General features: G+C 33.7%; 1 protein-coding gene across 1 annotated transcript; it reads left to right on the forward strand.

Annotated features, from left to right (window-relative positions):
* On the forward strand, positions 1-26,991 carry LOC143242348 (transmembrane protease serine 9-like). Its single transcript, XM_076485705.1, has 12 exons — positions 1-387; positions 2,361-2,440; positions 3,005-3,111; positions 7,767-8,035; positions 8,509-8,663; positions 11,123-11,280; positions 19,810-19,934; positions 21,554-21,630; positions 22,039-22,139; positions 22,749-23,017; positions 24,566-24,723; positions 26,755-26,991. The coding sequence occupies exons 1-12, from the start codon at positions 57-59 to the stop codon at positions 26,914-26,916; spliced, it is 1,992 nt and encodes a 663-aa protein (XP_076341820.1). The 5' UTR covers positions 1-56; the 3' UTR covers positions 26,917-26,991.

Here is a 26,991-nt window from a genome sequence, read left to right on the forward strand (position 1 = left end):
GACTAGAAATCCACCCGAAGACATGTCAAAACAAGCTTGGACAGAAAGGGAATTGTATGTTCGTCTGGGAGTGTGTGAAGATTGACGGTGTTCATCTCAGTCACTGTATCGACAAATATCTCATCAGGAGCTGTTGTGGAAGCAGAAGTCCTGTCAATGACCAGAAGACAGAAGCTTCAACACTCACATCGGAAACATCACCATTGGTCAATAATAAGCCAACCACAGCTGTTTCAAACATCGAATACATAACATCGAATCTGCCCCCAAGTGTCACTGTTACACCAAGAACATCCTTCATGAAAACAACAGTTATTTCTCATCATTGGACTTCAACTGATAGTTCTTTAAACACATCTGTTCCGACACCAGTGGATTATATTAAAGGTTGGTATATTAACCTTTGTGACAGTATAAACTATCAACCATGTTATAAAGTTAATACTAGAGAATGTTGAACTTTTGAAATAAATTGGAGTTACTTTGGTCAAGCACGATTGTGTTTGGATGTAAAATATTAAAAAAATACTACTTTGGGTGTAATAGTGACACAGCTGACACAGTAACAGTGACATTATATAATATATAATAGTGACACTGTTACTGTGTCAGATGTGTCACTATTACACATTATATAATGTCACTGTTACTGTGTCAGCTGTGTCACTATCATACATTATATAATGTCTCTGTTACTGTGTCAGCTGTGTCACTATTATATATTATATAATGTCACTGTTACTGTTTCAGCTGTGTCACTATTATATATTATATAATGTCACTGTTACTGTGTCAGCTGTGTCACTTTTATATATTATATAATGTCACTGTTACTGTGTCAGCTGTGTCACTATTATATATTATATAATGTCACTGTTACTGTTTCAGCTGTGTCACTATTATATATTATATAATGTCACTGTTACTGTGTCAGCTGTGTCACTATTATACATTATATAATGTCACTGTTACTGTGTCAGTTGTGTCACTATTATGTATTATATAATGTCACTGTTACTGTGTCAGCTGTGTCACTATTATACATTATATAATGTCACTGATGCTGTGTCGGTTGTGTCACTATTATATAATGTCACTGTTACTGTGTCGGCTGTGTCACTATTATTACATTATATAATGTCACTGTTACTGTGCCAGCTGTTGTCGCTATTATACATTATATAATGTCACTGTTACTGTTTCAGCTGTGTCACTATTATATATTATATAATGTCACTGTTACTGTGTCAGCTGTGTCACTATTATACATTATATAATGTCACTGTTACTGTGTCAGCTGTGTCACTGTCATATATTATATAATGTCACTGTTGCTGTGCCAGCTGTGTCGCTATTATACATTATATAATGTCACTGTTACTGTGTCAGCTGTGTCACTATTATATATTATATAATGTCACTGTTACTGTGTCAGCTGTGTCACTATTATACATTATATAATGTCACTGTTACTGTGTCAGCTGTGTCACTATTATATATTATATAATGTCACTGTTACTGTTTTCAACTGTGTCACTATTATATATTATATAATGTCACTGTTACTGTTTCAGCTGTGTCACTATTATATATTATATAATGTCACTGTTACTGTGTCAGCTGTGTCACTATTATACATTATATAATGTCACTGTTACTGTGTCAGCTGTGTCACTATTATACATTATATAATGTCACTGTTACTGTGTCAGCTTGTCACTATTATATATTATATAATGTCACTGTTACTGTTTCAGCTGTGTCACTATTATACATTATATAATGTCACTGTTACTGTGTCAGCTGTGTCATTGTTATACATTATATAGTGTCACTGTTACTGTGTCAGCTGTGTCACTATTATATATTATATAATACATATTTATATTTTCGTGGATATAAATATTAACTAGGCCATAAAGGATCATAAGAATATATTTACATATATTAACTTGAGTATTTCTAAGGAAATAAGTAATTAGCTAGACTAAAAAAGATTCTCTGTATGTATATAGTTTAGGTCTATTGTTACATTGACAACATTTTGAAAGTACATGTCTTAATAAATGTTTGCGGTTTTATTATGACCTATTTGCCTTTTTTAGTACATGTCTTAATAAATGTTTGCTGTTTTATTATGACCTATTTACCTTTTTTTCTATCGTGAGAATGGTGTGTGTGTGTGTGTGTGTGTGTTTTTCGTATAGCAAAGCCGCAAAGGGCTATCTGCTCAGCCCACCGAGGGGAATCGAACCCCTGATTTTAGCGTTGACATACCGTGAGAATGGACAATACATTCAAAACCCAGTGTAATCATTTCTATCTGCATACGTTTGACAAACAATATTCTGTCTTCCTAGATTGTGGCATACCCCCTTTATTTCCGAAAAGAAAAATCGTGGGGGGTAAGAAAACAGCCTTCGGTGCTTGGCCATGGCAGGTAACATAAATCTTTTGAAATAAAGAAGAGTGTAATATTTTTTAAAATATATTAATATTCATGTTTTTCAAATGATATGTTATATATTAATGGTTTCTGTTCATAAATAAGGTTAAACTTATTCACAGCTAATTTTCGTTTTATATAATTCGAATATTCGTATTTTAAATAATTCTTTATTTAATCAGGAACTGAAATGGTTTTATTAGTCCTATCAAAGGGTTAGAAATTGATTAACGTGTGTTCCCTTTTTTCTACTTAAAAATTCAACGTGAATTATATTTTAAAGATATTTGGAATATCTTTTATTTATTGTTAATTTGAAGGTTTGTACAATCAAGTAAACATTATGTTTCCTATCCTGAAGGTTACAGAAAATTCATAAATTTGGTATTTTGAGTTCGTTTATTTCCAGAATTAAAAGTGTTTGTGAGGTTTATAATTTTAGAAGAAAATTAAGATAATCCAAAGAATGAATAATTTGTCAACAAATATCGGTCTAAAAACGCCAGGATTTGAGGGATTTTCTTAACAACGGTTAGGTAACATCTAACACTTCAACAGGTTTCGGTTCGGAAGTCGTCGTTCTTTGGTTTCTCCAGCACGCATCGGTGTGGTGGCGCTGTTCTGAGTAAGGATTGGATTATTACAGCCGGCCATTGTGTGCACGAGTGAGTAAAACGTTCATGTTTACTATGCTCTGTCTTTAAGTAAAACCTATAATATAAGTTGTTTTGGTGAGTAACAAAACGACTTGTTAGCATTATATTAGTAAAACCTATAATATAAGTTGTTTTGGTGAGTAACAAAACGACTTGTTAGCATATATAAGTAAAACCTATAATATAAGTTGTTTTGGTGAGTAACAAAACGACTTGTTAGCATTATGTAAGTAAAACCTATAATATAAGTTGTTTTGGTGAGTAACAAAACGACTTGTTAGCATTATATAAGTAAAACCTATAATATAAGTTGTTTTGGTGAGTAACAAAACGACTTGTTAGCATTATGTAAGTAAAACCTATAATATAAGTTGTTTTGGTGAGTAACAAAACGACTTGTTAGCATTATGTAAGTAAAACCTATAATATAAGTTGTTTTGGTGAGTAACAAAACGACTTGTTAGCATTATATAAGTAAAACCTATAATATAAGTTGTTTTGGTGAGTAACAAAACGACTTGTTAGCATTATGTAAGTAAAACCTATAATATAAGTTGTTTTGGTGAGTAACAAAACGACTGGTTAGCATTATATAAGTAAAACGTGGTTCTTTTCAAAATAATATAGTTTTATTTGTTCTTGCACCCAGCCATTACTGCTTTGTGAGTATACAAGGAACGTAACACAACGACATTACTGCTTTGTGAGCATACAGGGAACGTAACACAATGACACTACTGCTTTGTAGCATACAGGGAACGTAACACACTGACACTACTGCTTTGTAAGCATACAGGGAACGTAACACAACGACATTACTGCTTTGTAAGCATACAGGGAACGTAACACAACGACATTACTGCTTTGTAAGCATACAGGGAACAACAACACAACGACATTACTGCTTTGTAAGCATACAGGGAACGTAACACAACGACACTACTGCTTTGTAAGCATACAGGAACGTAACACAACGACATTACTGCTTTGTAAGCATACAGGGAACGTAACACAACGACATTACTGCTTTGTAAGCATACAGGGAACGTAACACAACGACATTACTGCTTTGTAAGCATACAGGGAACGTAACACAACGACATTACTGCTTTGTAAGCATACAGGGAACGTAACACAACGACACTACTGCTTTGTAAGCATACAGGGAACGTAACACAACGACACTACTGCTTTGTAAGCATACAGGAACGTAACACAACGACATTACTGCTTTGTAAGCATACAGGGAACGTAACACAACGACATTACTGCTTTGTAAGCATACAGGGAACGTAACACAACGACACTACTGCTTTGTAAGCATACAGGGAACGTAACACAACGACATTACTGCTTTGTAAGCATACAGGGATCGTGACACAACGACATTACTGCTTTGTAAGCATACAGGGATCGTGACACCCAGCCATAAGTGCTTTGTAAGAATACAAAGAACGTGACACACGGACACTACTGTTTATAAACATAAGTATTATAACGTCTTAGTAAATGTTCTGGAATATCGTACAAAGAAGTTTTTCATTACTTGTTATGAACTGTAATTGAATACACCTAAATAAATATTCTAACGTTAAAATCAGAATTTCTCCATAGCGCACTATTAAAGAGATATTGGTGTTTCTATTCTACTGTCGTGGTGTTATAAGCACAGTTTCTCCGTGTAAACCTGTTTACAATAAAAATACTCAAGCACTCCTGTGAGAACTCTTCACAATATTAATAATAAGACATTACACACACACACACACACACAAAACCGTTGCTACAAATTTTTACGTTTTTTAATCGACAACTCGACTGCAGCCTCTTCTATATAAAAATTACGAACAGTTTTGATAGTTTTGTTTCTATGTTATATGGATGGACATAAAGAATGTAGTTTTTAACTGGTTGTTTTATGATAAAATTTTGTGGAGCAGGTGTTAATTCTGGTTACTTTAGTGTTAGAAAAGAAAAGGTGAGAGGTTTCTACCTGGTGGGTTTACGATAAACTGAAGTGGATAATGTATTATTAAAGATTCGTTTAAACTATCTGTATTTGTTTATCGTGGTGATATTTATTAATGATTGACGTGACAGTTTTATCTGATTTAACAATGAGTGTTTCTTCTGTTTGTATGTTTCTTTCATGTTTCAGTGCTTGGATGGTTTTGTATTTTACTTATAAAAAACTTGGTCTTGAAAGTTGTCACTAGAGGTCATGTCCGGAGCGGAGATCAATTGTGTTGCCTGGATGAGTGTCTTTTCAATTTTCTTCAGTAATCTATCAGGTCATTCCTTAAGTAATGTCCGACTTTACGTTCAGAAAAAGAGAAAGAACTTCAAACACTTTTAAAGTTATTTTATAAGGAATGTATGTTACATTATTATTAATTACTTCCTGCCAATGATTCACAAACTTCTGAATGTCACTTTTATAAAATTCTTGGGGTTTGAGGGAAAAGAATGTAGAGAGGGTAGTTTTGACATCTTCATGTGTTCCAAGTTCTTTTTCATCAAGATCGTTCTGCAAACTTTGAACTAGATGATAATCAGATGAAGCAGGTCTGGAGAATAAGGAAGATGTGGAAGTTTTTCCCACTCCAGCTGGTCAGTCTTTACAGATGTGATCACTGCTGTATGGGGTCGTGCATTATCCTGGTGTAACACAACATGCTGTATGGGGCCGTGTATTATCCTGGTATAACACAACATGCTGTATGGGGCCGTGTATTATCCTGGTGTAACACAACATGCTGTATGGGGCCGTGCATTATCCTGGTATAACACAACATGCTGTAATTATCCTGGTGTAACACAACATGCTGTATGTGGCCGTGCATTATCCTGGTGTAACACAACATGCTGTATGGGGCCGTGTATTATCGTGGTGTAACACAACATGCTGTATGGGGCCGTGCATTATTCTGGTATAACACAACATGCTGTATGGGTCCGTGCATTATCCTGGTGTAACACAACATGCTGTATGTGGCCGTGCATTATCCTGGTGTAACACAACAGACTGTATGTGGCCGTGCATTATCCTGGTGTAACACAACATGCTGTATGGGGCTGTGCATTATCCTGGTGTAACACAACACTTTTACAACTGCAGGCCTCTTTTCTTTCAGTGCAACATTCAAACACTCGAACTGTTGACAATAGATATCTGATGTAACTGTTACATTGAGTGGCAGCAACTCAAAGTGGATCACGCCAACAATATCCCACCAAACGTTTAACAAGACTTTCCTAGGATGGAGGATCATTTTAGGCTGTGCTTCAGTCAGTTTACCTACACTGAACCATTGTCTGCTGTGCTAAACATTTTATAACATATCCATTTTTTTATCTCTAGTGACTAATCTGACCAAAAAAAAGAACTATAGAGAGGTACATATGTCTAAGGTTAAATCATTTTCCAAGTTTTGACACCTTTCCAAACTGTTAAATTGAACTTCTGTGTTAGTTCTTCAACTGTTACAGCACAATCTTCATAAAGTGCAGCCAGCAGCAAGTCATCATTAAACTCAACAGATCGACCTTAACGTGGCGCATCACTTAAGCAGTAATCACGTGATCTGAACCTCTTGAAACTACTTTCGAGATTTTATTTCATTAAGAAACTCCACATCATAAACACCCTGAATGTTTCGTGTAGTTTCTGCTACACTATTGTGTTTTTTAAACTCATAAATCATTATGTGCCTAATGTGCTCCTCAGACACATCCATCTTTATAAGGGTTTGGGCCCGGCATGGCCAGGTGGTTAAGGCACTCGACTCGTAATCCGAGGGTCGCAAGTTCGAATCCCTGTCGCACCAGGCATACTCGCCTTTTCGGCCGTGGAGCGTTATAATGTTACGGTCAATCCCTCTATTTGTTGGTAAAAGAGTAGTCTAAGAGTTGGCGGTGGGTGATGATGACTAGCTGCCTTCCCTCTAGTCTTACACAGATAAATTAGGGACGGCTAGCGCAGATAGCACTCGTATAGCTTTGCGTGAAATAAAAAAAAACAGACAAACATAAGGGTTTGTTTGATTAATGATCTGAAAAAGTGTAGTTGGGTTAGTTTCTTTTATTTGTCTGAACATTTTTATACACGTCCTACTATGTATTTTAGTCATTAAAACCTTCTACAAAGACAGACATGATGATGCACTTTGTGTATTAAATTTTCGGACATTATTTACAGGATGACCTGATACATGTGAATCCAATATATAGAATAATGTGTCCTTTTTGATGCTGAGAGAAACTTTGTTGAAATTCGAGTGAAAGAACATGGTCACTGAAGTTTTTATGCTTTGAAACATTACATTATAAAACATAATATAATAACAACCAGTAATCAAATAAATAACTTTCAATTAAACTATATAAGACATAAAATTAAATAAAACCTTTTAACCAAAGAAACTTAAGCTCCTATCAGTGAACATCCTCGTATGACACTTCATATATTTTAACCCGTATCTCCGTTTACCATTGTCTTGTCTAAATGTTGCTCTGTTAACGCTTGCAAAATGTCGACTTATTTAACGTACTTTTAAATCCTACTTTACCAGTCTAGTAACTTATTTATTTTAATTACTTTTAAAGAACAATACCGAATCAAAGCAAGTACATTTTTTTGCTCATATTTTTTTGTTGACCTACAGCTTGCACGTGCCGCAGATTCGTATACGAGTTGGTGAATACGACTTTTCCAGTGTTCTCGAACCATTTCCGTTTGTTGAACGAAGAGCAGAGAGAAAAGTCGTTCACCCAAAGTATAACTTATTCACGTACGAGAATGACTTAGCCCTGGTGAAACTGAACGAACCGGTCGAGTTTAGGCCTCATATCGCACCCATCTGCCTGCCTCATGATAATGAGGACCTGGAAGGGCATAACGCTACCATTACTGGCTGGGGGCGTCTTAGTGAAGGTATGTATTGATAAACAGGCTGCATAATCTTTATAAATCTGACAGTTTGATTCTTTTCTCAACAAGGTCCATCAGATAGCTTTCTGAGAGTCACTTTGGCAAACACTGACATACTGGAGACCAGGTTGGTCACTACCTTGACGAACATTGACATATTGCAGACACAGACAGTCACCATTATAGACAAACATTAAGATATGGTAAACAAGAAAACAAAAGTATTTGTTGGTGTCATACTGTTTCAGATAAAAGCGAAAACGTCTTTATAATATTTTCTAATATTATGCAACATTTATTTATTAGAAATTTAGAAATTCAAGCTTTCTTTTCGGTATAAATAATGTTTAATATTTAATAGATTGTTTCATATTATATTGTAACAGTTACTTTCAAGTAGCATTTCATGTTCTGACATTTTATTTGATCTATTCTAACGTTCTCCTCATATCATTAACTATTATTGGTTGCTTTAGGTGGCATTTTACCTTCCATGATGCAAGAACTCCAGATGCCTATAGTTAGTAACACGAAATGTACGAATATGTTTTTAGCCGCTGGAAGACGCGAGTATATCCCAGGTACATTCATGTGCGCAGGGTATGAAGACGGAGGAAGAGATTCTTGTCAGGTAAGACTAGGGAAAGAAACAGTAACACAATACACAGATGTGAGACAATAAAACATTGTGTTCTATAACACTGTAGAGAGCTAAAACAGTAACACAATACACAGATGTGAAGACAATAAAACATTGTGTTCTATAACACTGTAGAGAACTAAAAAACAGTAACACAATACACAGATGTGTAGACAATAAAAACATCAGTAACTCAATAAACAGATGTGTAGACAATAAAACAACAGTAACACAATACACAGATGTGTATACAATAAAACATCGTGTTCTATAACACTGTAGAGAACTAAAACAGTAACACAATACACGGATGTGTAGACAATAAAACATTGTGTTCTATAACACTGTAGAGAGCTAAAACAGTAACACAATACACGGATGTGTAGACAATAAAACATCGTATATAACACTGTAAGAACTAAAACACACAATGTGGGATGTGTAGACAATAAAACATCGTGCTCTATAACACTGTAGAGAACTAAAACAGTAACACAATACACAGATGTGTAGACAATAAAACATCGTGTTCTATAACACTGTAGAGAACTAAAACAATAACACAATACACGGATGTGTACACAATAAAACATCGTGTTCTATAACACTGTAGAGAGCTAAAACAGTAACACAATACACGGATGTGTAGACAATAAAACATCGTGTTCTATAACACTGTAGAGAACTAAAACAGTAACACAATACACGGATGTGTAGACAATAAAACATCGTGTTCTATAACACTGTAGAGAACTAAAACAATAACACAATACACGGATGTGTGAACAATAAAACATTGTGCTCTATAACACTAGAGGAACTAAAACAATAACACAATACACGGATGTGTAGACAATAAAACATCTGTGTTCTATAACACTGTAGAGAGCTAAAACAGTAACACAATACAGGGATGTGTAGACAATAAAACATTGTGATCTATAACACTGTAGAGAACTAAAACAATAACACAATACACGGATGTGTAGACAATAAAACATCGTGTTCTATAACACTGTAGGGAACTAAAACAATAACACAATACACAGATGTGTTGACAATAAAACATTGTGTTCTATAACACACATAAAACAGTAACACTGTAGAATAAAACATGGTTCTATAACACTGTAAAACTAAAACACAATACACAGATGTGTAGACAATAAAACATCGTGTTCTATAACACTGTAGAGAACTAAAACAGTAACACAATACACGGATGTGTTGACAATAAAACATTGTGTTCTATAACACTGTAGAGAACTAAAACAGTAACACAATACACAGATGTGTAGACAATAAAACATCGTGCTATATAACACTGTAGAGAGCTAAAACAGTAACACAATACAGGGATGTGTAGACAATAAAACATTGTGCTCTATAACACTGTAGAGAGCTAAAACAGTAACACAATACACGGATGTGTAGACAAATAAAACATCGTGTTCTATAACACTGTAGAGAGACTAAAACAGTAACACAATACACGGATGTGTAGACAATAAAAAACATCGTGTTCTATAACACTGTAGATGATGTGTAGACAATAAAACATCGTGTTCTATAACAATGTAGAGAGCTAAAACAATAATACAATACACAGATGTGTATGACAATAAAACATGGTGCTCTATAACATTTGTAGAGAACAAAACAGTAACACAATACACACGGATGTGTTGACAATAAAACATCGTGTTCTATAACACTGTAGAGAGCTAAAACAGTAACACAATACACGGATGTGTAGACAATAAAACATCGTGTTCTATAACACTGTAGAGAACTAAAACAATAACACAATACACGGATGTGTAGACAATAAAACATCGTGTTCTATAACACTGTAGAGAACTAAAACAGTAACACAATACACGGATGTGTTGACAATAAACGTTTTCCTATATAACACTGTAGAGAGCTGAAACAGTAACACAATACACGGATGTGTAGACAATAAAACATCGTGTTCTATAACACTGTAGAGAACTAAAACAGTAACACAATACACGGATGTGTAGACAATAAAACATCGTGTTCTATAACACTGTAGAGAACTAAAACAGTAACACAATACACGGATGTGTAGACAATAAAACATTGTGCTCTATAACACTGTAGAGAACTAAAACAGTAACACAATACACAGATGTGTAGACAATAAACGTTTTCCTATATAACACTGTAGAGAGCTGAAACAGTAACACAATACACGGATGTGTAGACAATAAATATAATATTGGAAAGGGTATCAGTATGTTCCAAAACACTTTTAAAGCATGATTTTTGTATTACCTGGTGACAAGGAAAGTCAAAAAACGCCCTCTGTTATTGAAAAAGTGTAGGGCTATTGTATTGAGAAGAAACAGAAACCCTGTAATATATGTTAAGATCGTACAACTATATATATCTAATGTAAAAGTGTGATACAAACTTGATTTTAGGGTGATTCCGGAGGGCCAGTACAGGTTCAAAGAGAAGACGGCAGATGGTTTCTGGCGGGGATTATCTCATGGGGAATTGGCTGTGGAGAACCTAACCTTCCGGGTGTTTCCACTCGTATCTCAAAGTTTAAAGACTGGATCATAGAAAATCTTACAAAATGATGAGAGATTTCCTTGCATGGTACAATGTGTTCATTATGATTCGTAATCTTTAAATCAAAACTCATAAAAGACGAGTTCCAGAGAACATTCTGGATGAAAACGTAATGATAATGAAAATATTCCTAGAATTGGAATTTGAGTGAAAGGTGTTTAGCATTATACTGTGTCACTGATACAAATGATTTATAATGTTGTATATTTAATTAACATAACTTAAAATATAATTATTGTGACTTGAAGTTGTAATTTAAATTTTCTTACCCAACAGTCTCCCTTGTTAATTAATATATAATTATTGTGACTTGAACTTGTAGTTCAAACTGTCTCACACAACAGTTTCCCTTGCCAGTTAATGTATAATTATTTTGAATTGAACTTGTAATTTAAATTGTCTTACACAACAGTCTCCTTTGTGAATTAATATATAATTGTTCTGACTTGAACTTGTAATATAAATTGTCTTACTCAACAATGTGTTTATTGAATATAATATAATTATCATGTGCTAAACTTGTAATTTAAACTGTCTTACCCAACAATGTATTTTTATATAAATCATTAGTATTGTTTCTTGTAATTTAAACTGTCCTTCTCAACAGTGTCTTTATTGAATATAATTATTTTGTCTTAAACTTATAATTTAAGCTTTCCTAATGAATAATGTATTAAGTAAAATAAAATATAATTATTTTGATTTGAACTTGTAATATAAATTGTCTTACACAACAGTCTCTCTTGTGAATCAATAAGTAATTATTGTGACTTCAAGATGTAATTTAAATTGTCTTACACAACCGTCTCCCTCGTGAATTAATGTATAATTATTTTGAATTGAACTTGTAATATACATTGTCTTACACAACAGTGTGTTTATTGAATATAATATAGTTATTGTGTCTCTAACTTATTATTTAAACTTTCCTACTGTACAATGTATTTATTGAAATATAATATAAATATTGTGACTTTAATTTGTAATATAAACTGTCTTACTCAACAATGTCTCCATTGAATACAATATAATTATTGTGTCTTGAACTTATAAGTTAAACTTTCCTACTGAACTATGTATTTAGTGAAATAAAATATAAATTTTGTTGATTTGGACTTGTAATTTAAATTGTCTTACACAACAGTCTCCTTGTTAATTAATACATAATTAAATGATTTGAACTTGTAACGTAAATTGTCTTACACAACAGTCTCCCTTGTGAAAGAAAATGTAATTATTATAAATTTTGTGAATGTGACATCATCATATAGTTTAAATTACTTGATTTGAGTCGTTTTGTTAAATAAACAACATATAATCATTACGAACCCCAAGTGACAGGAATTATAATTTTTCTTTAAACTTTCTCACCTAATAAATTAGTAGTGTGCCTATCAATTCGTTTCATTGTCATGCTGAATATTATTAAAAGCTGAATTATCAATATTTGTGTTTGTAGTGAAATAATGTTGTTCTATTTGTTAATATTTTATAAACAAACTTTAATACACACACGATTCTCTTTATGCTGTGTAAGTCACATCTGACTGTACAAGTTTACTAAGTGATTTGATTTCATATCAAGTAACCTTCAGCATTCGGAACACAAATTGTAGTTATTCGTTTAACGTTTCTGAACATTTGTTCATAGATCACCCAAACCCAAATAGAACCAAGAACTTAGGAACAGAGACCGTTTCACGATTCGATAACTGAATTACTTAAAGTACAGACATAGAATATATTTAATTAGCCACTCATAAGGAATATTCGATATAGAATATGTTTAATTATCCCCCCTCACAAGGAATATTCGACATAGAATATGTTTAATTACCCCTCACAAGAAATATTCGACATAGAATATGTTTAATTAGCCCCCTCACAAGGAATATTCAACATAGTATATGTTTAGTTAGCCCCCCTCACAAGAAATATTCAACATAGAATATGTTTAGTTAGCCCCCACAAGGAATATTTGACATAGAATATGTTTAGTTAGCCCCCTCACAAAGAATATTCGACATAGAATATATTTAATTAGCCCCCTCAAGGAATATTCGACATAGAATATTTTTAGTTAGCCCCTCATAAGGAATATTCAACATAGAATATGTTTAATTAGCCCCCATCACAAGGAATATTCGACATAGAATATGTTTAGTTAGCCCTCCACAAGGAATATTCGATATAGAATATGTTTAGTTAGCCCCCTCACAAGGAATATTCGATATAGAATATGTTTAATTAGTCCCCCTCACAAGGAATATTCGATATAGAATATGTTTAGTTAGCCCCCTCACAAGGAATATGCGATATAGAATATGTTTAATTAGCCCCCTCATAATGAATATTCGACATAGAATATGTTTAGTTAGCCCCCTCTCACAAGAAATATTCGACATAGAATATGTTTAATTAGCCCCCCTCACAAGGAATATTCCACATAGTATATGTTTAGTTAGCTCCCCACAAGGAATATTCGACATAGAATATGTTTAGTTAGCCCCCCTCTCAAGGAATATTGTCAGTATTTGTTTCTTGAGCAAATTAGAGCGAAGCTCATGAAGTTAGTTAAATATATGGCATTATTTACGGTATCTGGCTAGATTTCTTTTCCGGAATTCGCAGAGAAATCTTTACTTCCTGAAAGATATAATACGTCATACATTTTCAAAGTCCTTATATGTAGGAATCTGACGTGAACTCTTCGGCCTTTTCACTGACAAACTTTTGTATACTTGCTACAAGTTTGTTAAAGAGAAAAATAAATGATTGTCTTATGTCATAACTGAAATATTTCTTGGAATAACTAACCAAATTTGACGCCGCAAGTTGTGAAAACGACCCAATTTGCCGTTACCTATATAATTATTTCTTTTCATACAGAGTTATTTATTTCACTTTGGATCGGTCGTATTAACGTGTACAGAGGCCTAAGAAAACCGTGGATGTAATTTCTAAGACTAAAATATCTACTTAGTTATTCTTGTAAGTATTGGATTTTGAGCAAGTATCAATCTTGTATATTACTGACAACTTTGGATTGAGTAAGATATTAGTGTTATTAATAAAGTATGTGTATAATTCTATGTCATGAATGGTGTACATTCTTGGTGTACATGTGACGCTACTATTGTCATTAACAGCCTTGCACCGAGTAAGAATATCCTTGGATATCAGTGTTATTACAACAGCTACTTGGTGCACACATGACGTCATTATTGTCACTAGCAGGTTTTGATTGAGATATAAAGTTTTCACCGTGTTGCAAATGACAGATAATTAATCCAATGTTGATACCGATGAGACAGAATATGAAAAGTTGAAATCTGGGGGTATGTAACCAATATTCCTAGTTCTGTTGTTAAGAGGGTGTTTCGTAATAAGTGGAAGAGATGATTGGTGTTTACCTCCAGTAATCTACTTTAGAAATGTTAAGAGAAGAATGTGGCTTAACAGACACAGCAGGACGTAAGTTGATTTAACCAGGTTACAAAGTCACGTAGGACAGTCTAGCTAGTGGTCAAATAGATAGATTTAATTACGGTCCGTCGAAAATGGTGCATTTTTAAAGATTGCTTATGGTAATCCTAAAGAAACGTTTCTCGTCTTTGTTCGTAGGATATTTAATGAATATTTGTTTATCATCTATACCCCTTGTATTACCACTTTTTAACTAGTGTAAGTAATTATTAGATATTTCTAAAATTATTACCTATTCCTAGCATTATTACTTATGATTATACTTTAACTACCGTAGAATTACTAAATAAACTTACTTAAAGTCAGTAAATAAACTAATTTAAACTCATCAAATAAACTAATTTAAACTCATTAAATAAACTACTTTAAGTCAGTAAATAAACTAACTTTAAGTCATTAAATAAACTACTTTAAAGTCAGTAAATAAACTAACTTTAAGTCATTAAATAAACTACTTTAAAGTCAGTAAATAACTAACTTTAAGTCATTAAATAAACTACTATAAAGTCAGTAAATAAACTACTATAAAGTCAGTAAATAAACTAACTTTAAGTCATTAAATAAACTACTTTAAAGACAGTAAATAAACTAACTTAATATCAGTAAATAAACTACTATAAAGTCAGTAAGTAAACTAACTTTAAGTCATTAAATAAACTACTATAAAGTCAGTAAATAAACTAACTTTAAGTCATTAAATAAACTACTTTAAAGTCAGTAAATAAACTAACTTAAAGTCATTAAATAAACTAATTTAAACTCATTAAATAAACTACTTTAAGTCAGTAAATAAACTAACTTTAAGTCATTAAATAAACTACTTCAAAGTCAGTAAATAAACTACTATAAAGTCAGTAAATAAACTAACTTTAAGTCATTAAATAAACTACTTTAAAGACAGTAAATAAACTAACTTAATATCAGTAAATAAACTACTATAAAGTCAGTAAGTAAACTAACTTAAAGTCATTAAATAAACTACTATAAAGTCAGTAAATAAACTAACTTTAAGTCATTAAATAAACTACTTTAAAGTCAGTAAATAAACTAACTTAATATCAGTAAATAAACTACTATAAAGTCAGTAAATAAACCAACTTTAAGTCATTAAATAAACTACTTTAAGTCAGTAAATAAACTAACTTTAACGTCAGTAAAAAAACTACCTCAAAGTCATTACACAACTAACGTAATGTCAGAATCTTCATCAAAAGGTCATGAACAATATTTCGGTTCTACAATGGTAATAATTCCAATGAAATGAATGTATATGTAACACATTTACACCTACTGGCCACTGTTTCTTTACAGAATAATGAAGCATCTTTTACTAGGACTGTTCATCTTCTGTTGTAAACCCCAAGCTACGATCACTGATGTTGGGCGGAACGTAACATCTAACGTTCCGGACGCGAGACTGTACAACTTATTCGCCACGTCTTAAGTGAGTACTCAGCGACCTAGTTAAACATCTTCGATAAGTTGAATAAGTTACGTTAATACACCGTAAAGAGATAGTGGAACTATATAACACACTTCTTTAAGTTAAGTTAGTACACCATGAAGAGGTAGTGAAAGTATATAACACACTTCTTTAAGTTAAGTTAATACACCATGAAGAGGTAGTGAAACTATACAACACACTTCTTTAAGTTAAGTTAATACACCATGAAGACGTAGTGGAACTATATAACACACTTCTTTAAGTTAAGTTAATATACCATGAAGAGGTAGTGGAACTATATAACACACTTCTTTAAGTTACGTTAATACACCATGAAGAGGTAGGAAACTATATAACACACTTCTTTAAGTTAAGTTAATATACCATGAAGAGGTAGTGGAACTATATAACACACTTCTTTAAGTTAAGTTAATATACCATGAAGAGGTAGTGAAACTATATAACACACTTTTTAAGTTAAGTTAATACACCATGAAGAGGTAGTGAAACTATATAACACACTTCTTTAAGTTAAGTTAGTACACCATGAAGAGGTAGTGAAACTATACAACACACTTCTTAAGTCAAGTTAATACACCATGAAGAGGTAGTGAAAGTATATAACACACTTCTTTAAGTTAAGTTAATACACCATGAAGAGGTAATGAAACTATATAACACACTTTAAGTTAAGTTAATACACCATGAAGAGGTAGTGGAACTATACAACACACTTCTTTAAGTTAAGTTAATACACCATGAAGAGGTAGTGGAACTATATAACACACTCTTTAAGTTAAGTTAATACACCATGAAGAGGTAGTGGAACTATATAACACACTCCTTTAAGTTAAGTTAATACACCATGAAGAGGTAGTGGAACTATATAACACACTTCTTTTTAAGTTAAGTTAATACACCATGAAGAGGTAGTGGAACTATACAACACACTTCTTTAAGTTAAGTTAATACACCATGAAGAGGTAGTGGAACTATACAACACACTTCTTTAAGTTAAGTTAATACACCATGAAGAGGTAGTGGAACTATACAACACACTTCTTTAAGTTAAGTTAATACACCATGAAGAGGTAGTGAAAGTATATAACACACTTCTTTAAGTTAAGTTAATACACCATGAAGAGGTAATGAAACTATATAACACACTTCTTTAAGTTAAGTTAATACACCATGAAGAGGTAGTGGAACTATACAACACCCTTCTTTAAGTTAAGTTAATACACCATGAAGAGGTAGTGGAACTATATAACACACTTCTTTAAGTTAAGTTAATACACCATGAAGATGTAGTGGAACTATATAACACACTTCTTTAAGTTAAGTTAATACACCATGAAGAGGTAGTGGAACTATATAAACACACTTCTTTAAGTTAAGTTAATACACCATGAAGAGGTAGTGGAACTATACAACACACTTCTTTAAGTTAAGTTAATACACCATGAAGAGGTAGTGGAACTATACAACACACTTCTTTAAGTTAAGTTAATACACCATGAAGAGGTAGTGGAACTATACAACACACTTCTTTAAGTTAAGTTAATACACCATGAAGAGGTAGTGGAACTATATAACACACTTCTTTAAGTTAAGTTAATACACCATGAAGAGGTAGTGGAACTATATAACACACTTTTAAGTTAAGTTAATACACCATGAAGAGGTAGTGGAACTATATAACACACTTCTTTAAGTTAAGTTAATATACCATGAAGAGGTAGTGGAACTATACAACACACTTCTTTAAGTTAAGTTAATACACCATGAAGAGGTAGTGGAGCTATACAACACACTTCTTTAAGTTAAGTTAATACACCATGAAGAGGTAGTGGAACTATACAACACACTTCTTTAAGTTAAGTTAATACACCATGAAGAGGTAGTGAAAGTATATAACACACTTCTTTAAGTTAAGTTAATACACCATGAAGAGGTAATGAAACTATATAACACACTTCTTTAAGTTAAGTTAATACACCATGAAGAGGTAGTGGAACTATACAACACCCTCTTTAAGTTAAGTTAATACACCATGAAGAGGTAGTGGAACTATATAACACACTTCTTTAAGTTAAGTTAATACACCATGAAGAGGTAGTGGAACTATATAACACACTTCTTTAAGTTAAGTTAATACACCATGAAGAGGTAGTGGAACTATATAACACACTTCTTTAAGTTAAGTTAATACACCATGAAGAGGTAGTGGAACTATACAACACACTTCTTTAAGTTAAGTTAATACACCATGAAGAGGTAGTGGAACTATACAACACACTTCTTTAAGTTAAGTTAATACACCATGAAGAGGTAGTGGAACTATACAACACACTTCTTTAAGTTAAGTTAATACACCATGAAGAGGTAGTGGAACTATATAACACACTTCTTTAAGTTAAGTTAATACACCATGAAGAGGTAGTGGAACTATATAACACACTTCTTTAAGTTAAGTTAATACACCATGAAGAGGTAGTGGAACTATATAACACACTTCTTTAAGTTAAGTTAATATACCATGAAGAGGTAGTGGAACTATATAACACACTTCTTTAAGTTAAGTTAATACACCATGAAGAGGTAGTGGAACTATATAACACTTCTTTAAGTTAAGTTAGTACACCATGAAGAGGTAGTGAAAGTATATAACACACTTCTTTAAGTTAAGTTAGTACACCATGAAGAGGTAGTGAAAGTATATAACACACTTCTTTAAGTTAAGTTAATACACCATGAAGAGGTAGTGGAACTATATAACACACTTCTTTAAGTTAAGTTAGTACACCATGAAGAGGTAGTGAAAGTATATAACACACTTCTTTAAGTTAAGTTAGTACACCATGAAGAGATAGTGGAACTATATAACACACTTCTTTAAGTTAAGTTAATATACCATGAAGAGGTAGTGGAACTATATAACACACTTCTTTAAGTTACGTTAATACACCATGAAGAGGTAGTGAAACTATATAACACACTTCTTTAAGTTAAGTTAATATACCATGAAGAGTTAGTGGAACTATATAACACACTTCTTTAAGTTAAGTTAATATACCATGAAGAGGTAGTGGAACTATATAACACACTTCTTTAAGTTAAGTTAGTACAGCATGAACAGGTGTATATAACACAATTCTTAAAGTTAAGTTAGTACACCATGAACAGGTGTAATCTCATAGGACAAACACTACAAAATGTTACATAAATAAAACCACACATACTGAACATTTGGATATATTTCAGCATCCAAATACATCTACGACTCACATATTCTAATGTATTCAGTGAGTAATTTTAATAAACTAACGACTGAAATATTTTAAATGTGTACTTTATAGTGAATATAATGGTTTTTAAGCTTCCAAAATCTGATATAAATCTATTGTTATAGACACATTTTGTTTGGACTTAGTGTTTGATTTAATCAATAAACTTAATCTCCTCGCTTATTAAGCTTCTTTAACAAAGTGTATGTTTTATCAGAACTTCCACAGAAGTGTTTTTATCAGGGCAAAACGTATGGCTGCGACTTTGGACTCAACTGTTTATATCACAAGAATCAAGCTTTAGACTTGTGTAAAGGCGGAATCATTTGAGTTGTTGTGTTCCCTTGGTGGATGAAAGACAGGCCAGCCACCTATCGGACTTCACTAAGCCTGATGCTGTGGGAAACATTTCAAACACGTCAGATGGTCCAAGGGACGGAGGTAAAGGTGTTTGTTTCTCTCCAGAGTTTTCCATTCTAACAATAATATACGTTTTAATATGTGTTCTAGTGTGATGAAAGGAAACATTCTAGATGTGTTTTAGGATATAACACACTCACACATATATATTTATATATATACATGAAATGTTACTGTTTCTAAACGAGCTTTAAAATTTTGTTTTTCTGTGTCACCAAAATGGAATTATTTTCTAACTTAGTAATCATACGAGCAAATAAGATAAATTTCGAGTGTAAGGAAAATTCAGGACACTATCAAAGATAGTCCAACAGATAATATACAGGACACTATCAAAGATAGTCCAACAGATAATATACAGGACACTATCAAAGATAGTCCAACAGATAATATACAGGACACTATCAAAGATAGTCCAACAGATAATATACAGGACACTATCAAAGATAGTCCAACAGATAATATACAGGACATTGTCAAAGATAGTCCAACAGATAATATAACTTCATTGTGAATACAAACTGGATCAGACGTCAGCTTTACACCGAGGAATATAACTATCGGCGACTGTCAAAGTCACTGTGCTGGACGTTTGTACATATAAAGCTGTCACTGTACCGGGTGTTTGTATATATAAAGCTGTCACTGTGCTGGGCGTTTGTACATATAAAGCTGTCACTGCGCTGGACGTTTGTACATATAAAGCTGTCACTGTACTGGGAGTTTGTACATATAAAGCTGTCACTGTGCTGGGCGTTTGTACATATAAAGCTGTCACTGTGCTGGGCGTTTGTACATATAAAAGCTTTCACTGTACTGGGTGTTTGTACATATAAAGCTGTCACTGTACTGGGTGTTTGTACATATAAAGCTTTCACTGTACTGGGTGTTTGTACATATAAAGCTGTCACTGTACTGGTGTTTGTACATATAAAAGCTGTCACTGTACCGGGTGTTTGTACATATAAAGCTTTCACTGTACTGGGTGTTTGTACATATAAAGCTTTCACTGTACTGGGTGTTTGTACATATAAAGCTGTCACTGTACTGGGTGTTTGTACATATAAAAGCTGTCACTTTACCGGGTGTTTGTACATATAAAAGCTTTCACTGTACTGGGTGTTTGTACATATAAAGCTGTCACTGTACTGGGAGTTTGTACATATAAAAGCTTTCACTGTACTGAATGTTTGTACATATAAAAACTATCACTGTACTGGGTGTTTGTAGCTGGATTCCAGGCTAACCGGATGAAATATTCCAATCAGAAAACATTTTGGGACGACCCCACTGATACAATAGACACTGACGTAAGATAAGAACTTTACAAAGTTTACAGTTCTTGGAAGAACTTATAAAAAATGAAAATATTTATTCAATTAAGTTGTTCCTTTAGCTGGAATGTTACACAATTCACGTGTATCATTGACGTGTACAACATTCCACATTTAAGTTTATTGACCTGTCTAAACCAGAACAAAAGAAGTTCACTCAAGGTCCATCATGTTAATAAATTATTTTAGTTTTTGTTTCAACTGCGGTTTTCTAGTTGTCTTCAGGTTTAATGGATTCATCAGTAAAACGCTGCGAATCATGTTTATAAAACTAACTAATATATTGGGTTCTCTGTAATTTTTCAGAGTGTGGAAAAATTTATCTGCGTGGACCAAAAGTGGCTCTCGGAGAAAATACGAAGTTTGGAGAAGTCCCTTGGCAGGTAAGTCTGTACAGTCCAGTTAGTCCAGAATAGTGTTGAATGTTATAGTTTATGAGTACTTTACTACAGATTGCAACGATAAAGGATAAGATATTTAAAAATAATTCACTCTGGGCTAAACAGCAGACATAATACGTCACAAGAGGGTCTTTAAAAATATCTTAGAAAGGAGAACTGGGAACAAGTGTTAACATTATGTATCATCCAGATGAAACTATAAACTGAAAGCGTTAATAAAACTGTTATTGTATTTTATACAGAACAAACAAAGTTCTCACAGACAGAGATTCAGAGTTGTCATTCGAATGGGTCATAACAGAGGGCGTTAGATGATTAATATTTAGGTTTTGTGTTGAAGTAACAGCTTCAATAACGTGAACGTTATGTTTGAAATTTTTGTTTGTTTAGGCAGCGATTCTGAAGAAAAAGTATTTATCGAAACGTCTTTTGTGTGGCGGAGCTCTGATTCATAAAAAGTGGGTGGTGACTGCTGCACACTGCGTCTACAGGTGGGTGTATCGTCTACAGGTGGGTGTATCATTAGCAATGAATTAACACTGTGTATTGGATTAATAATAAGTTATCCACGTATTTTACTAAGAACTAATTATGTCTATGCTTGAGTAAAGAATCACATTATTCCAGTGTAATCACAGGTACGATATTTATATACATTAACCGAATTTTACCGAAGAAGACAAACCAACATTTCGTGGAAACATACCATATGTTTTTCCTGCAATAATACTTATTTATGTTTATAAATCGTTGTCTGCCTGCGTATTGTTTATTATAAATATATCGGCTTAGGAACCAGCTGTGTCTATACTGGATTGATAAATAAATATGGATATACTGGATTAGCAATAAACTGTATTTATACTGGATTAGCAATAAACTGTATTTATACTGGATTACAACTAATAACATCCATATTAGCTATTAGCATGCAGTGTTAAACGTATAAATTACTGCACAAGTCATAAAACATACAGTATATTGGTATTGTCTGCTCCGTGAGGTTTACAATGAAAAACTCGCAGGTATCATTCAGATCTATTCCAAGTGTTTTAAAGACAGATTGGGACTTCACGCTGTTGTTCATTTGCTTTTACTAGAGTTCCAACGAACGCCCTGATCGTGAGACTTGGAGAACACGATATTCGAAACCAAAATGAGTATCTTCGGCATGCTGAATACGATGTTCAAAGAAAGACTGTTTATTCAGGTTACATCCCTGGTACTTTCCAAGGAGACATAGCCCTTCTAGAACTTTCTGAGACGGTGAAAATAAAGCGACATATTATACCAGTGTGTCTTCCTCGATTTGGACAGAACTTTACAGGAAGCCTGGGAACCGTCAGTGGATGGGGTCGTAAAGCACATGGTAAATAATAGTTCAATAACCAAGTCACTTTTCAACCTAATCACATGTGTTATTCGAAATGTACATGTAGAAGCTGTTAACAGTTTCACTAAACGAGCAACTAGACTTAATGTTTACAACTGTACATATGATCCTTCAAACTATGACAACCAAATTAGTGAATGTGTTATTTCACATTGTAACAACATGGTTACTAGATGTGATCCTTTAACCTGTAACAACATGGTTAGTAGACAGACTACTTCCACATCGTAACAACATGGTTACTAAATGTGATCCTTTAACCTGTAACAACATGGTTAGTAGACAGACTACTTCCACATCGTAACAACATAGTTACTAAATGTGATCCTTTAACCTGTAACAACATGGTTACTAAATGTGATCCTTTAACCTATAACAACATGGTTAGTAGACAGACGACTTCCACATCGTAACAACATGGTTACTAAATGTGATCCTTTAACCTGTAACAACATGGTTACTAAATGTGATCCTTTAACCTATAACAACATAGTTAGTAGACAGACGACTTCCACATCGTAACAACATGATTACTAAATGTGATCCTTTAACCTGTAACAACATGGTTACTAAATGTGATCCTTTAACCGGTAACAACATGGTTACTAAATGTGATCCTTTAACCTGTAACAACATGGTTACTAAATGTGATCCTTTAACCTGTAACAACATGGTTACTAAATGTGATCCTTTAACCTGTAACAACATGGTTACTAAATGTGATCCTTTAACCTGTAACAACATGGTTACTAAATGTGATCCTTTAACCTGTAACAACATGGTTACTAAATGTGATCCTTTAACCTATAACAACATGGTTACTAAATGTGATCCTTTAACCTATAACAACATGGTTAGTAGACAGACGACTTCCACATCGTAACAACATGGTTACTAAATGTGATCCTTTAACCTGTAACAACATGGTTACTAAATGTGATCCTTTAACCTATAACAACATAGTTAGTAGACAGACGACTTCCACATCATAACAACATGATTACTAAATGTGATCCTTTAACCTGTAACAACATGGTTACTAAATATGATCCTTTAACCTGTAACAACATGGTTACTAAATGTGATCCTTTAACCGGTAGCAACATGGTTACTAAATGTGATCCTTTAACCTGTAACAACATGGTTACTAAATGTGATCCTTTAACCTGTAACAACATGGTTACTAAATGTGATCCTTTAACCTGTAACAACATGGTTACTAAATGTGATCCTTTAACCTATAACAACATAGTTAGTAGACAGACGACTTCCACATCGTAACAACATGATTACTAAATGTGATCCTTAACCGGTAACAACATGGTTACTAAATGTGATCCTTAACCGGTAACAACATGGTTACTAAATGTGATCCTTTAACCTGTAACAACATGGTTACTAAATGTGATCCTTTAACCTGTAACAACATGGTTACTAAATGTGATCCTTTAACCTGTAACAACATGGTTACTAAATGTGATCCTGTAACATTGAATTGCACAACTATTTTTTTTTTAATTTCAGGTGTTCGATCCATTCCCAGTAAACTACAGAAAGCAGTACTACAGGTTATAGAAAATGTCAAATGTCAACAGTGGTACAAGAACGAGGGAAGGAGGGAAGAAATATACGAGGAAATGTTTTGTGCTGGTTATAAAGATGGGGGAAGAGATGCCTGTCAGGTAATTCTTAAAGAATATTTGACTGTTTGATGACAAAACAGAAGTACATATAAATACACTGCGATTCTTTTCTTATGAGAAAGATGGGACAAAACCTGTATCTTATGGCTCTCCTCTTTCAATCTAGAGTCACAAGATCTTGACCTTTTGTTGATAGGAGACGTGTAGTTTGCACTTCTGTTTCAGTTAGGATTACCCCGAGTCTATAGCTTCTAGATTAGGAACAGCTAGTGTATATGTGTGAAATTCAAGAAACAATTTTGAAACTGCATTGTTTGTTGAATATTAGTAAACTATGATTTATTTTAAATTTCGCACAAAACTCCACAAGGGTTACCTGCTCCTACTTCAGGAGTGTAAGGTAGTTAGTCGTCACTTGGACCACTCTTTACCAATGAATTGTAACGTTTATAACTTCTCTGCAATTGACAGTATGTTTGGTGCGACTAGGATCCGAACCCGCAATCCGGAGATTACGAGTCGAGCTCTTTAACCACTTGACCATACGCAAGCCTGCTTAAAGGGTAGTGTATGTCGAAAATTAGTAAATATATATTAAACATTCAGAACTTAAGAGTATATATATATTTATACACTGCTGGCCAAAACATTAAGGCTAGTGAATGTAAAAAAATATATACATTTTACTTTGTTAGACTCAACCACTTATTTGAGTAGAGCTTCGAAAGATGAAAATAAGAAATGGGAAAATAGAAATCTTACTTAGCATTTAACAGGGAAAATGTGAAAACTATGAAATTAGCCTAAATACTAGCTGGTCAAAAGTTTAAGACCGTACTGAAACAAAGCATTAATCGGTAAACATGTAATGAAATTTAGTCATTTGCGTTCAAGCAATAGCGTTGTCAACATCTCCCACTGACATCTCCTGTGTTACATTGGGTAAAATCATGGTAAAGGCTAAAAAGTTGACAGAGTTTGAACATGGCAGAATTGTCGAGCTGCAAAAGCAAGGTCTCTCTCAACGTGACATTGGGTGTAGTAAAACTGCTGTTGTAAATTTCTTAAAAGATCCTGAGAAATACGGAACGAGAATTTCAAGTGGTTGGCCCAAAAACTTTCGCCGGCATTGAGCGGGAGGATTCGACGGGTTGTCCGGCAAAACAGTAGCCGATCGTCGAACCAGATTAAGGCCCTTACGGACCCAGAATGCAGCTCAAGAACAATAAGACGGCATCTACGAGAGAAAGGCTTTAAAAACCGTAAAGTCTTCAAAGGCCACGCCTTCTTCCACACTACGAAACAGCTTGGTTAAACTTTGCAGAGAAGCACCAAACATGGGGCATAGAAAAGTAGAAAAGGTTTTGTTCTCTGATGAGAAAAAAACAGCAGCTGGCTACATTGGCATGTTGGACAGAGCATCCTTATTGACTGAAGGCTCTCGCTTGTGTGGAAATGACTGACAGCGCTGCAATCCACAATGTCCGCAGGACAAAGGACTTTTTCATAGCGAATAACGTGATTATTTTGGACCATCCAGCGTGTTCGCCCGAACTGAACCCCATTGAAAATGTTTGGAGGTGGATGGCAAGGGAAGTCTATAGAAATGGACGTCAATTCCAAACAGTGCATGATCTTCGTGAAGCCATCTTCACCACTTGGAATAACATTCCAGCCAGCCTTCTGCAAACGCTTATATCGGCCATGCCAAAGCGAATATTTGAAGTTTCTCGCAATGACGGTCATGCACTCTCTACTGAGATCTCTTGTTGAGCATATCCTACCCTGTTTAGGACTTCTTTTTGGTATGATCCTAAACTTTTGACCAGCTGGTATTTAGGCTAATGTCATAGTGTTCACATTTTCCCTATTAAATGCTAAAAACGTTTTTTTTTTTTTTTTTCTTATTTTCATCTTTTGAAGCTCTACTCAAATAAGTGGTTGAGTCTAACAACATAAAATGCATATTTTTTCTTTATGTTCATTGGCCTTAAGATTTTGGCCAGCAGTGTATATATACAGAAAATGTGTATCATATATTTTACTAATTTATAAGTATTTGTAATCCAGGGTGACTCTGGAGGACCTTTGACAGTCAAGGAAAATGGAACATACATACTCGCAGGCCTGGTGTCATGGGGTGTGGGATGTGGTCGAGAAAACCTTCCTGGTGTTTACACCAAAATATCGTCTTTTACACCTTGGATTAGAACACACCTAGGGACATCATAACAACAAAAGATGGCTTTTTATTGAACGAATGACCTGTCATTGACAGCATTGGATTACAAAAATGTCTTATGTTCG

Source organism: Tachypleus tridentatus, unplaced genomic scaffold, assembly GCF_004210375.1.
Source record: "Tachypleus tridentatus isolate NWPU-2018 unplaced genomic scaffold, ASM421037v1 Hic_cluster_2, whole genome shotgun sequence".
NCBI classification, from domain to species: domain Eukaryota; kingdom Metazoa; phylum Arthropoda; class Merostomata; order Xiphosura; family Limulidae; genus Tachypleus; species Tachypleus tridentatus.